We start from the raw sequence: 15228 nt of genomic DNA, 5'->3' as shown, positions 1-15228 counted from the left end.
TAGATCACTAAACAGATCACTAAACAGATCACTAAACAGATCACTAAACAGATCACTAAACAGATCACTGACAATTAACTCGGTAACATCACTAAACAGGTCACTGACTATTAACTCAGTAACATCACTAAACAGATCATTGACTATTAACTCGGTAACATCACTAAATAGATCACTAAACATATCACTGACAATTAACTCAGTAACATCACTGAATAGGTCACTGACTATTAACTCAGTAACATCACTAAACAGATCATTGACTATTAACTCGGTAACATCACTAAATAGATCACTAAACATATCACTGACAATTAACTCGGTAACATCACTAAACAGGTCACTGACTATTAACTCAGTAACATCACTAAACAGATCATTGACTATTAACTCGGTAACATCACTAAATAGATCACTAAACATATCACTGACAATTAACTCAGTAACATCACTAAACAGATCATTGACTATTAACTCGGTAACATCACTGAACAGGTCGCTAAACATATCACTGACAATTAACTCGGTAACATCACTGAACAGGTCACTAAACATATCACTGACAATTAACTCGGTAACATCACTGAACAGGTCACTAAACATATCACTGACAATTAACTCGGTAACATCACTAAACAAATCACTGACAATTAACTCGGTAACATCACTGAACAGGTCACTAAACATATCACTGACAATTAACTCGGTAACATCACTGAACAGGTCACTAAACATATCACTGACAATTAACTCGGTAACATCACTGAACAGGTCACTGACAATTAACTCGGTAACATCACTGAACAGGTCACTAAACATATCACTGACAATTAACTCGGTAACATCACTGAACAGGTCACTAAACATATCACTGACAATTAACTCGGTAACATCACTAAACAAATCACTGACAATTAACTCGGTAACATCACTGAACAGGTCACTGACTCTGTATGAACTCGGAATCATTAAACAGATTACTGACTCTGCATTAACTTGTTAACATCACTAAACAGGTCATTGACTATTAACTCGGTAACTTCACTAAACAGGTCACTGACTCAATCATCACAGTAACATCACGAAACAGGTCATTGACTATTAACTCGGAAACTTCACTAAACAGATCATTGACTCTGTATTAACTCAGCAACATCACTAAACAAGTCACTGACTCAGTCTCAATTAACTCGGTAACATCACTGAACCGGTCACTGACGACAACTGGATCATCATGGACTCGGTTAAAGCAAAAAAAACAATGAATGCTTTTAATTACATCACTCCGTATGACAGAGCGCCACATGGAAACCAAACCCCACACAGCGTCACACCACAGTCCGCAGAGTCACATGGAACTCGCTCCCTCACACACCATCACAAGGTAACCCCTCCCTCACAGTGTCACACTGGTGTAACTAGAGTCTCACAGTAATCCCTCCCTCACAGTGTCACACTGGTGTAACTAGAGTCGCTCAGTAATCCCTCCCTCACAGTGTCACACTGGTGTAACTAGAGTCGCTCAGTAATCCCTCCCTCACAGTGTCACACTGTGGTGTAACTAGAGTCTCACAGTAATCCCTCCCTCACAGTGTCACACTGTGGTGTAACTAGAGTCTCACAGTAATCCCGCCCTCACAGTGTCACACTGTGGTGTAACTAGAGTCTCACAGTAATCCCTCCCTCACAGTGTCACACTGGTGTAACTAGAGTCGCTCAGTAATCCCTCCCTCACAGTGTCACACTGGTGTAACTAGAGTCACACAGTAATCCTCCCTCAGTGTCACACCGTGGTGTAACTAGAGTCACATAGTAATCCCTCCCTCACAGTGTCACACCGTGGTGTAACTAGAGTCACACAGTAATCCCTCCCTCACAGTGTCACACTGTGGTGTAACTAGAGTCACTCAGTAATCCCTCCCTCACAGTGTCACACTGTGGTGTAACTACAGTCTCACAGTAATCCCTCCCTCACAGTGTCACACTGTGGTGTAACTAGAGTGACTCAGTAATCCCTCCCTCACAGTGTCACACCGTGGTGTAACTAGTCACTCAGTAATCCCTCCCTCACAGTGTCACACTGTGGTGTAACTAGTCACTCAGTAATCCCTCCCTCACAGTGTCACACTGTGGTGTAACTAGAGTCTCACAGTAATCCCTCCCTCACAGTGTCACACTGTGGTGTAACTAGAGTCACTCAGTAATCCCTCCCTCACAGTGTCACACTGTGGTGTAACTAGTCACTCAGTAATCCCTCCCTCACAGTGTCACACTGTGGTGTAACTAGAGTCTCACAGTAATCCCTCCCTCACAGTGTCACACCGTGGTGTAACTAGAGTGACTCAGTAATCCCTCCCTCACAGTGTCACACTGTGGTGTAACTAGAGTGACTCAGTAATCCCTCCCTCAGTGTCACACTGTGGTGTAACTAGAGTCTCACAGTAATCCCTCCCTCACAGTGTCACACCGTGGTGTAACTAGAGTGACTCAGTAATCCCTCCCTCACAGTGTCACACTGTGGTGTAACTAGAGTCTCACAGTAATCCCTCCCTCACAGTGTCACACCGTGGTGTAACTAGAGTGACTCAGTAATCCCTCCCTCACAGTGTCACACTGTGGTGTAACTAGAGTGACTCAGTAATCCCTCCCTCAGTGTCACACTGTGGTGTAACTAGAGTCTCACAGTAATCCCTCCCTCACAGTGTCACACTGTGGTGTAACTAGAGTCTCACAGTAATCCCTCCCTCACAGTGTCAGACTGTGGTGTAACTAGTCACTCAGTAATCCCTCCCTCACAGTGTCACACTGTGGTGTAACTAGAGTCACTCAGTAATCCCTCCCTCACAGTGTCACACTGTGGTGTAACTAGAGTCACTCAGTAATCCCTCCCTCACAGTGTCAGACCGTGGTGTCACTAGAGTCACTCAGCAATCCCTCCCTCACAGTGTCACACTGTGGTGTAACTAGAGTCACTCAGTAATCCCTCCCTCACAGTGTCAGACCGTGGTGTCACTAGAGTCACTCAGCAATCCCTCCCTCACAGTGTCACACCGTGGTGTAACTAGTCACACAGTAATCCCTCCCTCACAGTGTCACACTGTCGTGTAACTAGAGTCGCTCAGTAATCCCTCCCTCAGTGTCACACTGTGGTGTAACTAGAGTCACTCAGTAATCCCTCCCTCACAGTGTCACACTGTGGTGTAACTAGTCACTCAGTAATCCCTCCCTCACAGTGTCACACTGTGGTGTAACTAGAGTCACTCAGTAATCCCTCCCTCACAGTGTCACACTGTGGTGTAACTAGAGTCACACAGTAATCCCTCCCTCACAGTGTCACACTGTCGTGTAACTAGAGTCACTCTGTAATCCCTCCCTCACAGTGTCAGACTGTGGTGTAACTAGTCACTCAGTAATCCCTCCCTCACAGTGTCACACTGTGGTGTAACTAGAGTCACTCAGTAATCCCTCCCTCACAGTGTCACACTGTGGTGTAACTAGAGTCACACAGTAATCCCTCCCTCACAGTGTCACACTGTGGTGTAACTAGAGTCACTCTGTAATCCCTCCCTCACAGTGTCACACTGTGGTGTAACTAGAGTCACACAGTAATCCCTCCCTCACAGTGTCACACTGTGGTGTAACTAGAGTCACTCTGTAATCCCTCCCTCACAGTGTCACACTGTGGTGTAACTAGTCACTCAGTAATCCCTCCCTCACAGTGTCACACTGTCGTGTAACTAGAGTCACTCTGTAATCCCTCCCTCACAGTGTCACACTGTGGTGTAACTAGTCACTCACTAATCCCTCCTTCACAGTGTCACACTGTGGTGTAACTAGAGTCACACAGTAATCCCTCCCTCACAGTGTCACACTGGTGTAACTAGAGTCTCACAGTAATCCCTCCCTCAGTGTCACACTGTCGTGTAACTAGAGTCTCACAGTAATCCCGCCCTCACAGTGTCACACTGTGGTGTAACTAGTCACTCAGTAATCCCTCCCTCACAGTGTCACACCGTGGTGTAACTAGAGTCTCACAGTAATCCCTCCCTCACAGTGTCACACTGTGGTGTAACTAGAGTCACACAGTAATCCCTCCTTCACAGTGTCACACTGTGGTGTAACTAGTCACTCAGTAATCCCTCCTTCACAGTGTCACACTGTGGTGTAACTAGAGTCTCACAGTAATCCCTCCCTCACAGTGTCACACTGTGGTGTAACTAGAGTCACTCAGTAATCCCTCCCTCACAGTGTCACACCGTGGTGTAACTAGAGTCTCACAGTAATCCCTCCCTCACAGTGTCACACTGTGGTGTAACTAGAGTCACACAGTAATCCCTCCTTCACAGTGTCACACTGTGGTGTAACTAGAGTCTCACAGTAATCCCTCCCTCACAGTGTCACACTGTGGTGTAACTAGAGTCACACAGTAATCCCTCCTTCACAGTGTCACACTGTGGTGTAACTAGAGTCACACAGTAATCCCTCCTTCACAGTGTCACACTGTGGTGTAACTAGAGTCTCACAGTAATCCCTCCCTCACAGTGTCACACTGGTGTAACTAGAGTCTCACAGTAATCCCTCCCTCACAGTGTCACACCGTGGTGTAACTAGAGTCACTCAGTAATCCCTCCTTCACAGTGTCACACTGGTGTAACTAGAGTCTCACAGTAATCCCTCCCTCAAGGTGTCACACTGTGGTGTAACTAGAGTCACTCAGTAATCCCTCCTTCACAGTGTCACACTGTGGTGTAACTAGTCACTCACTAATCCCTCCTTCACAGTCACACTGTGGTGTAACTAGAGTCTCACAGTAATCCCTCCCTCACAGTGTCAGACTGTGGTGTAACTAGAGTCTCACAGTAATCCCTCCCTCACAGTGTCACACTGTGGTGTAACTAGAGTCTCACAGTAATCCCTCCCTCACAGTGTCACACTGTGGTGTAACTAGAGTCACACAGTAATCCCTCCCTCACAGAGTCACACTGTGGTGTAACTAGAGTCACTCAGTAATCCCGCCCTCACAGTGTCACACTGTGGTGTAACTAGAGTCTCACAGTAATCCCTCCCTCACAGTGTCACACTGTGGTGTAACTAGAGTCTCACAGTAATCCCGCCCTCAGTGTCACACTGTGGTGTAACTAGTCACTCAGTAATCCCTCCCTCACAGTGTCACACCGTGGTGTAACTAGAGTCACTCAGTAATCCCTCCCTCACAGTGTCACACTGTGGTGTAACTAGAGTCTCACAGTAATCCCTCCCTCACAGTGTCACACTGTGGTGTAACTAGAGTCACACAGTAATCCCGCCCTCACAGTGTCACACTGTGGTGTAACTAGAGTCTCACAGTAATCCCTCCCTCACAGTGTCACACTGTGGTGTAACTAGAGTCACTCAGTAATCCCTCCCTCACAGTGTCACACCGTGGTGTAACTAGAGTCTCACAGTAATCCCTCCCTCACAGTGTCACACTGTGGTGTAACTACAGTCACTCAGTAATCCCTCCCTCACAGTGTCAGACTGTGGTGTAACTAGAGTCTCACAGTAATCCCTCCCTCACAGTGTCACACTGTGGTGTAACTAGAGTGACTCAGTAATCCCTCCCTCACAGTGTCACACTGTGGTGTAACTAGAGTGACTCAGTAATCCCTCCCTCACAGTGTCACACTGTGGTGTAACTACAGTCACTCAGTAATCCCTCCCTCACAGTGTCACACTGTGGTGTAACTAGAGTGACTCAGTAATCCCTCCCTCACAGTGTCACACTGTGGTGTAACTAGAGTGACTCAGTAATCCCTCCCTCACAGTGTCACACTGTGGTGTAACTAGAGTCACTCTGTAATCCCTCCCTCACAGTGTCACACTGTGGTGTAACTAGAGTGACTCAGTAATCCCTCCCTCACAGTGTCAGACTGTGGTGTAACTGGAGTCTCACAGTAATCCCTCCCTCACAGTGTCACACTGTGGTGTAACTAGAGTGACTCAGTAATCCCTCCCTCACAGTGTCACACTGTGGTGTAACTAGAGTGACTCAGTAATCCCTCCCTCACAGTGTCACACTGTGGTCCAACTAGAACAAAGAACAGTACAGCACAGGAACAGGCCATTCGGCCCTCCAAGCCTGTGCCGATCTTGATGCTTGCCTAAACTAACACCTTCTGCACTTCCAGGGCCCATATCCCTATATTCCCTTCCTATTCATGTATTTGTCAAGATGTCTCTTAATCGTCGCTATCGTAGCTGCTTCCACCACCTCCCCCGGCAGCAAGTTCCAGGCACTCACCACCCTCTGTGTAAAAAACTTGCCTCGCACATCCCCTCTAAACTTTGCCCCTCTCACCTTAAACCTATGTCCCCTAGTAACTGACTCTTCCACCCTGGGAAAAAGCTTCTGACTATCCACTCTGTCCATGCCGCTCATAACTTTGTAAACCTCTATCATGTCGCCCCTCCACCTCCGTCGTTCCAGTGAAAACAATCAGAGTTTTTCCAACCTCTCCTCATAGCTCATGCCCTCCAGACCAGGCAACATCCTGGTAAACCTCTTCTGTACCCTCTCCAAAGCCTCCACGTCCTTCTGGTAGTGTGGCGACCAGAATTGCACGTAATTCTGTGGTACAGTGTGATGCTGGGGTTGGGAGAGTTTGTTTCAGGGTGCGAAGAGGGTCACCGTGGTCATCCTGGCGTCACACTGTAATCCCTCCCTCAGTGTCACACCATGGTCTTCCTGGAGTCACACTGTTATCCCTCCCTCAGTGTCACACCATGGTCCACACCATATCAAATGGCAGTGCTTCTCCCATCCATCGTCACAACCCTTGGCCCATACAGCATCACATGGTAACCTCTCCCCCACCCTGCATGACACCCCTGTGGTCCACACTGAGTCACACAGGACCCTCTTCGCCCCCTGAAACAAACTCTCCCAACCCCAGCATCACACTGTACCCCAGCTGACAGCAGCCAGGCTGTTATCAAGCCCCTATTGCCTTTACTACATTGTTGCTGCCATGTATCCAAATGTCAGCTGTCACCCCCCCCCCCCCCACCCCCCCTCTGCTCTGTCTTCATGGGGGCTGCAGTGGGGGAGGTGGCAAATCCAATGCCTTTTCTATCCTGAATGAACTGTCAGCTGTCACCCCCCCTGTGCTCTGTCTTCATGGGGGCTGCAGTGGGGGAGGTGGCAAATCCAATGCCTTTTCTATCCTGAATGAACTGTCAGCTGTCACCCCCCCTGTGCTCTGTCTTCATGGGGGCTGCAGTGGGGGAGGTGGCAAATCCAATGCCTTTTCTATCCTGAATGAACTGTCAGCTGTCACCCCCCCTCTGCTCTGTCTTCATGGGGGCTGCAGTGGGGGAGGTGGCAAATCCAATGCCTTTTCTATCCTGAATGAACTGTCAGCTGTCACCCCCCCTCTGCTCTGTCTTCATGGGGGCTGCAGTGGGGAGGTGGCAAATCCAATGCCTTTTCTATCCTGAATGAACTGTCAGCTGTCACCCCCCCTCTGCTCTGTCTTCATGGGGGCTGCAGTGGGGAGGTGGCAAATCCAATGCCTTTTCTATCCTGAATGAACTGTCAGCTGCTCCTGGGTGTGTGGGGGGCAGTGGGGGAATCTCGGGAGTGTGAACGTAGCCTCTCACTTTGGGCAGCAGAGTGGATGGGAGGTGATTCCCACAGACAGCCAGTAGCCCAGCAGCCAACGTCTCCGGACATCACAGCACAGGCTGCCAGCTCCCTCACCCAGCCTGTCATTGGTGGACAAGGGGAACGAGGCAGAGAGTGAACACATGCCTCCAACCTGCACTGCAGGATTATTTCAACGCTTTATGTTTACAGTAACAGGACCATTTCGGACTCCTTCAGGTTAAGAGTGGGATACTTACACTGGCCAGACTCCAGCAGACAAAATAATTCTGCAGCTCACAGACACTCGGAACCTGTAAAACGCTATCGACAGCCAGCCTGTTCCTGACCAGTATCACCAGGGTGTTTTCAGACTCTCGGCGGGCAGGGTCACCCTCACAGGGGCCCAGCCCGGCCCGGCCTGCTCACAGGGGCCCGGCCTGCTCACAGGGTCCCGGCCTGCTCACAGGGGCTCACCCCACCTCCCTACCACAACCACTCCCATCACCCCAACACAATAAGGCAATAAGAGAGGTTTGCTCCAGACCTGCTTTCAATTTTCTGAAGTCGCCTGGAGGTCGACCCACTGCAATGAAGAGAAGTGGACAGTGAGAAAAGATAAAGTACTCTGGCATTTCTTCCTGTAATATTTCCCCCCTTTCCCTAATCACTCAAACCCTCCAGGGTTCAAGGAAGGTGTGAGGCTGACTCCTGCTGGGGTACACTTTGAAAGGTGTCCACCGCCCTCTGGTACCTCGCCACCAATGCCCCATTTCCTCCATGCCAACAGGTTGTACAGCCCCTCCCCCTACCTTCTGTCCTGTTTTTGCAGCCCATCCCTCACTGCCCTTGACAACTGAGTGTCTTGCTCGGCCATTTCAGAGGGCAGTTAACAGTCAACCACATTGCTGTGGGTCTGGGGTCACATGTAGGCCGGGTTTTTACGACAATCGATGATAGAGACGACCTAAGTGAGCACAAACTAAACCCAAGGACTGCCTGGTCTGTACAGCTCATGCTTTGCTGTCAGGATATTAAACTAATGAGGCATCAGGGGAGCAAGCAAATTCTAGAAACCAATCTCGAACGAGGAAAGGTCGCTGCACAGTACTGACTCCCACCATCATACACTCACTTCTTTAATCTCGAGGTGAACCACCACAAGGAAGAACTCCAAATGGGTCAAGCACAAGTTTCCAGTATGCAGATATCTGCAAGTAGGATAAGGAGGAGGCCATTCAGCCCCTCAAGACCTGTTCCTCAACTCCATTTACTCTAGATCTCTGGATACCCTTACCCAACGATCCACAACTTTCTGGGGGGGGGGGGGGGGGGGGGCGGGGGGGAAAGTGTTCCAGATTTCCACTCCCCTTTGTGTGGAGAAGTGCTTCCCGACATCACCCCCAAATGGCCTGGCTCTCATTTTAAGGTTCTGCCCCCTTGTTCTGGACTCCCCCCCACCAGAGGAAATAGTTTCTTCTCAAAACCTTTTAACATTTTAAACTGAATAACCTCACAATCTTCTAAACTCAAGGGAACACAAGCCAAGTTTGAATACTGGCTTCCAAGGGAAAGGGGTCATCCTGCCTTCAACCACTCGTCAACGGCTGTTGCCAGGAAACAATGGGCTTGGCTGGGACTCCTTGCAATTGAATAGCCCAGTCATACCCACTGCCTCAGGCTCACGTGAGCAATCTGTCAGAGTGCCCCTGGTGCCAACGTGTCTGCTCCTCAGCGCCACTCAGCATCCTATGGGAAGAAAGTCTCAAAACCATCCATGGCTCCCTCCTCATTGCACAGGATTCAAAGGTCAAACCTCAACACACAGGTTCCCAAAGAAACCCTTTGGCTTCTGAAAACACCTAAAAGTCTTCATCATTCAGCAGGTGAAATCATGTAGATTCAGCCCAGGAGGCCATTCAGCCCGTCGTGCCTGTGCTGGCCTCTTTGAAAGATCTATCCAATTAGTCCCACTCCCCCCACCCCCTCCACCACCCCCCCTGCTCTTATCCCATAACCCTGCACATTTTTCCTTTACAACTATTTATCCTTTTGAACGTTTCTATTGAATCTGCTTCCACCGCCCTTTCAGGCAACGCGTTCCAACCAGTGTACATTTAAGGTCTGATTGGTGAATACTGGCTCACGTTAGACATGCTCCCATCCCAAATAAGTAGAAAAATTACAGTCACGCACACTTACGTTCCTCTCTTCTGTGCGATATCGGAATCTGTGGCTCCAAGTCCTTCTCATCATCGCCCTCCTCATCTGCCAGATGCGAGTGCGCGTAGTGATAGCTGAGACCCGGGCGATTCTTGTAACGCTTGCCACAGACTGTCATGGGGGAGGGGAGGATGGAAAAAAAAGACAGGAGAATTCAAGAAACCAGCCGGGGCCTCAGAAACAGCTGATTAAACACGAGGTGAACAAAAGACAACCAGAGATAGGAGGGTTTGTACACCATCACACTACAGGTACACTAAGCCCAGAATTACCATGCTCCTGATTCATTTACCACAACAAAGGAAGGGTTATTTTCAGCTAGTGGTTTGCACGCTGACAGCTAGTGAGAGAGGCAGCAAAATAAAATGGGAATAGGGAACGAGGGAAAGGAGGGGCAAGAGAAAAAAAACATGCACAGGAATTGCAGAATTGTGTCAGGACAGAGCTACAGGGCTGAATATTCTTCAGTTCCTGGTAACATTAGATTGCATCGTACAATTTAAAAACAGATTCTCAGATTGAATTAGACAGTATTTACAGCACAGGAACAGGCCATTTGGGCCATCTACTCCATGCTGGTGTTTCTGCTCCACACGAGCCTCCTCCCACCCCCTCTCCATCTCACCCTATCAGCATATCCTTCTATTCCTTTCTCCCTCGTGTGTTTATCCAGCTTCCCCTTAAATATATCGATACTATTCACCTCGACCACTCCCTGTGGTAGTGAGTTCCACATTCTCCCCACTCTCTGGGGAAAGGAGTTTCTCCTGAATTCCCCATTGGATTTATTACTGTCTGTTTTATATTGATGTTCCCCTAGTTCTGGTCTCCCCGACAAGTGGAAACATCTTCTCTCCATCGACCCTATCGAACCCCCTTCATCATTTTAAAGCCTGCGATCAGGTCACCCCCTCAGCCTTCTCTTCTCTAGAGAAAAGAGCCCCAACCTGTTCAATCTTTCGGTAAAGTTATAACCTCTCAGTTCTGGTATTATCTTGCATTTGGCATTTCCGGTCAGCTACTTGAGGGAGGGGCCAAACCATTCCAGGATATTGCTTGCCTGCCTGCCTGCCTGTTTTATCAGCAAATCTACTGATTTTATGACAGACATATTAAAATTTCCTTTGCTGCGATCAGAAGTATTATTTTAGGCTTGCGCTCTCAATGCAATGGCTTTTAGTGACTTCACAGAGAACACATGGTCTGTGTGATTGCCTGGACTGGGTTTCAATTGCCTGAGGGGGTGGTGGGGGTGAGAGGGGGGATTTTCCCAGATGATGTTTTTTCCCACATTGGCTCTGGGTTTATCTCTGTTTTTTTGCCTCTCCGGGGGGATGAGGGGGTGGGAGTGCCTGGTCGTGATGCTCCAGGCATCACGAGTCTGCAGAAGGCTTGATGGAGAAGCTGGTTGTTTCCTGCTTGTCAATTCTCTATGTTGGTAATAGAAGGGAATAGAGAAGCCAGAGTGTCTCCACGGACAGAAAGCTTTGAAAAAAAAAGCCACAGAAAGATTAATGCTCAGGCAGTGTGTGTTCAATTGTATTTACATGCCGGTCCTGAAGAGGGGTTGCCAAGACAGTAACCACTGACATGCTATTGTATCCTATTGCTACTGTTCACTTATCCATGTTAATATTTCATGCAGTGAAAGATGTAGCCAAGTGGAATGTACATCCTGCAATATGTGGGAAGTCATGGACACACTACGTGTCCTAGATGAACACATCTGCAGGAAGTGTCACCGGCTGCAGAAGCTTGAGCTGCAAGTTTCAGAACTCGAGCGGTGACTGGAGTCACTGTTGTGCTTCCGCGAGGCAGAGGACTACGTTGATAGCACGTTTAGGGAGGTTTGGAGCTTGCAGGCAGAGAGGGAATGGGTGACCGCCACGCAGTCTAGGAGAACCAGGCAGGCAGGAGTCTACTGAGTCCATCTTGCTTGCTAATGGGTTTTCCATTTTGGATACCGGTGAGAGCGATGGTTCCTCGGGGGGAGTGCAGCCAGAGCAAAGTCCATGGCACCACTGGTGGCTCAGCTGCACAGGAGGGGAGGAAGAAGAGTGGAAGAGAGATAGCGATAGGGGATTCAATAGGGGATCAGACAGGCATTTCTGCAGCAGTAAACGTGACTCCAGGATGGTGCGTTGCCTCCCTGGTGCCAGGGACAAGGATGTCACGGAGCGGCTGCAGGAAATCCTTCTAGGATAGGGTGAACAGCCAGAGGTCATGGTTCACATTGGCACAAATGACATAGGTAGGAAGAGGGATGAGGTCCTGAAAGCAGATTTTAGGGAGTCAGGAAGGAAATTTAAAAACAGGACCTCCAAAGCAGTCATCCCAGTGCCACGTGCTAGTGAGAATAGGAATAGGAGGATTGATCGATTGAACATGTGGCTGGAGAATTGGTTTAGGAGGGAGGGCATCAGATTTCTGAGGCATTGGGACCAGTTCTGGGGCAGGTGGGACCTGTACAAGATGGACAGGCTACACCTTAACAGGACCAGAACTAACATACTCACAGGGAGATTTGCTGTGCTGTTGGGGAGGGTTTAAACTAGCTTGTCGGGGGAATGGAAACCTGAGGGGTTCAAGTTGGAAGGAAGTAAAGCTAGTAACAGGAGGTAGAAAAGTTACAAGTGACATTAGAAGGCAGGGAAAACAAAGGCGAGCATCAACTAGGCTTAGAATGCAGAATGTCAAAAAGACAAGGGCACTCTAACTGAATGCACGCATTTGCAACAAGGTAGATGGTTTAAAGGCACAAATAGAGGTAAATGGGTGTGGTCTAATCGCCATTAAGGAAACGTGGCAACAGGGTGACCAAGACTGGGAACTGAATATTCAAGGATATTCGACATTTAGGAAGGGCTAGAAAAAAAGAAAAGGAGGTGGTGTTGCGCTGATAATAAGGAATGGGATCAGTACATTAGTGAGGGAGGATTTCAGATTGGAAAAGCAAAATGTGGAATCTGTTTGGGTGGAGTTAAGAAACAGCAAGGGGCAGCAAACATTGGTAGTTGTTGTTTATAGGCCACCAAACAGTAATGGTAGTGTGGAGCATGGTATTAATCAGGACATTAGAGAAGCATGTAGCATGGGTAATACAGTAATCATGGGTGACATCAATCTGCATATAGACTGGGTAAACCTAATGAGCACTAATGCTGTGGAGAAAGAGTTTCTGGAGTGTGTTCGGGATGGTTTTCTAGAGCAGTATGTTGAGGAAACGACTAGAGAACAGGCTATTTTAGATCTGGTATTATGTAATGAGAAAGGGTTAATTAATAATTTTGTTGTAAAAAGAACCTTTAGGGATGAGTGACCATAAGATGATAGAATTTTACATTATGTTTGAAAGTGAGGTTGTTCAATCTTGTACAGCCAGGGTGTTAAATTTGAACATTCAGCTATGAGGAAAGACTGGATAGGCTAGGGTTGTTTTCCTTAGAGCAGAGAAGGCTGAGGGGGGACCTGATTGAGGTATACAAAATTATGAGGGGCATAGACAGGGTAGATAAGAATAATCTTTTTCCCTTAGCGGAGGTGTCAATAACCAGGGGGCATAGATTTAAGGTAAGGGGCAGGAGGTTTAGAGGGGAGTTGAGGAAAATAAATTTCACCCAGAGGGTGGTTGGTATCTGAAACACACTGCCTGAAAAGGTGGTAGAGGCAGGAACCCTCACAACATTTAAGAAGTATTTAGATGAGCACTTGAAACACCATAGCATACAAGGCTACGGGCCAAGTGCTGGAAAATGGGATTAGAATAGATAGGCTTGATGGCTGGCGCAGACATGGTGGGCCGAAGGGCCTGTTTCTGTGCTGTATAACTCTGAGACTCTAAAGGAAATTATGAAGGTATGAAGGGCAAATTGGCTGAGGTAGATTGGGAAAATACATTAAAAGGTATGACAGTACATAGACAATGGGTAGTCCTCAAAGTATTATTACATAGTTTACAGCAACTGTACATTCCTTCAAGGCACAAAAACACCAAAAGTAAAGGCAGTCAACCGTGGATAATAAAGGAAGTTAAGGATTGTATAAGAATAAAAGAAAAGGCCTATAAAGTTGTCAGAAATAGTAGTAAACCTGAGGATCGGGAGGATTTTAGAATACAGCAAAGGAGGACCAAGAAACTGATAAAGAGAGAATAGAATATGAATGTAAGCTAGTAAAAAATATAAAAACGGACTGTAAAAGCTTCTATAGGTAAAAAGGAAACGTTTGGCTAAGACAAATGTGGACCCATTACAGGCAGAGTCAGGAGAATTTATAATGGGGAATAGAGAAATGGCAGAGAAGCTAAGTGATTACTTTGTGTCTGTCTTCACTGAGGAAGATACAAGAAATCTCCCAGATTTAGAGATCCAAGGGATTAGAGGGAATGAGGAAGTAAAGGAAATTAATATTAGTAAGAAGGTTGTATTGGAGAAATTAATGGGGCTGACGGTTGATAAGTCCCCAGGACCTGATATTCTACATCCCAGAGTGTTGAAAGAGGTAGCTATGGAGATAGTGGATGCATTGGTGATCATCTTCCAAAATTCTATAGATTCTGGAGCAGTTCCTGCAGATTGGAAGGTAGCAAATGTCACCCCACTATTTAAGAAGGGAGGGAGAGAGAAAACATGGAATTACAGACCTGTTAGTCTTACATCAGTCATTGGGAAAATGCTAGAATCTATTCTAAAGGATGTGATAAATGGACACTTAGATAATAATGATTGGGCAGAGTCAACATGGATTTATGAATGGGAAATCATGTTTGACGAACCTGTTGGAGTTTTTTTGAGGATGTTACTAACAGAATTGATAAAGGGGAGTTGGTGGACATGGTATACTTGGATTTTCAGAAGGCTTTTGATAAAGTGCCCCACTAGATGTTGGTTAGCAAAATAAAAGCACATGGGATAGGAGGTAATATACTGGCATGGATTAAGGATTGGTTAACAGGCAGAAAGCAGAGAGTAGGAATAAACGGGTCATTCTTGCATTAGCAGGCTGTGACTAGCGGGGTACCTCAGGGATCAGTGCTTGGGCCCCAGCTGTTCACAATGATTTGGATGTGGGGAACAAATGTAATATTTCCAAGTTCGTGGATGACACAAAACTAGGTGGGAATGTGTGTTGTGAGGAAGGTGCAAAGTGGCTTCAAGGGGATTTGGAAAGACTTAGTGAGTGGGCAAGAACATGGTGGATGGAATATAATGTGGAAAAATGTGAGGTTATCCACTTTGGTAGGAGGAATAGATGTGCAGAGTATTTCCTAAATGGTAAGAGATTAGAAAGTGTGGATGTACAAAGGGACCTGGGTGTCCTTGTCAATAAGTCACTGAATGCTAACATGCAGGGGCAGCAAGCAATTAAGAAGGCTAATGGTATGT

General features: G+C 47.3%; 1 protein-coding gene across 1 annotated transcript in view; it reads right to left on the bottom strand.

Moving 5' to 3' along the window:
* The window catches only part of LOC137356012 (zinc finger protein ubi-d4-like), a 48874-nt gene that overhangs the window by 9407 nt on the left and 24239 nt on the right, over nucleotides 1–15228 (bottom strand). The window contains exons 7-8 of the mRNA XM_068021713.1: nucleotides 9818–9955; nucleotides 8104–8207 (exon numbers count right to left, since the gene is read on the bottom strand). Of these exons, the coding sequence (XP_067877814.1) occupies nucleotides 8104–8207; nucleotides 9818–9955 (242 nt within the window). The remainder of the gene's footprint in view (nucleotides 1–8103; nucleotides 8208–9817; nucleotides 9956–15228) is intronic.

This window comes from Heterodontus francisci, chromosome 44, assembly GCF_036365525.1.
Source record: "Heterodontus francisci isolate sHetFra1 chromosome 44, sHetFra1.hap1, whole genome shotgun sequence".
In the NCBI taxonomy this organism is placed as follows: Eukaryota; Metazoa; Chordata; class Chondrichthyes; order Heterodontiformes; family Heterodontidae; genus Heterodontus; species Heterodontus francisci.
Note: the sequence above shows the minus strand (reverse complement) of the source record. Positions and strands in the feature narration are given on the sequence as shown.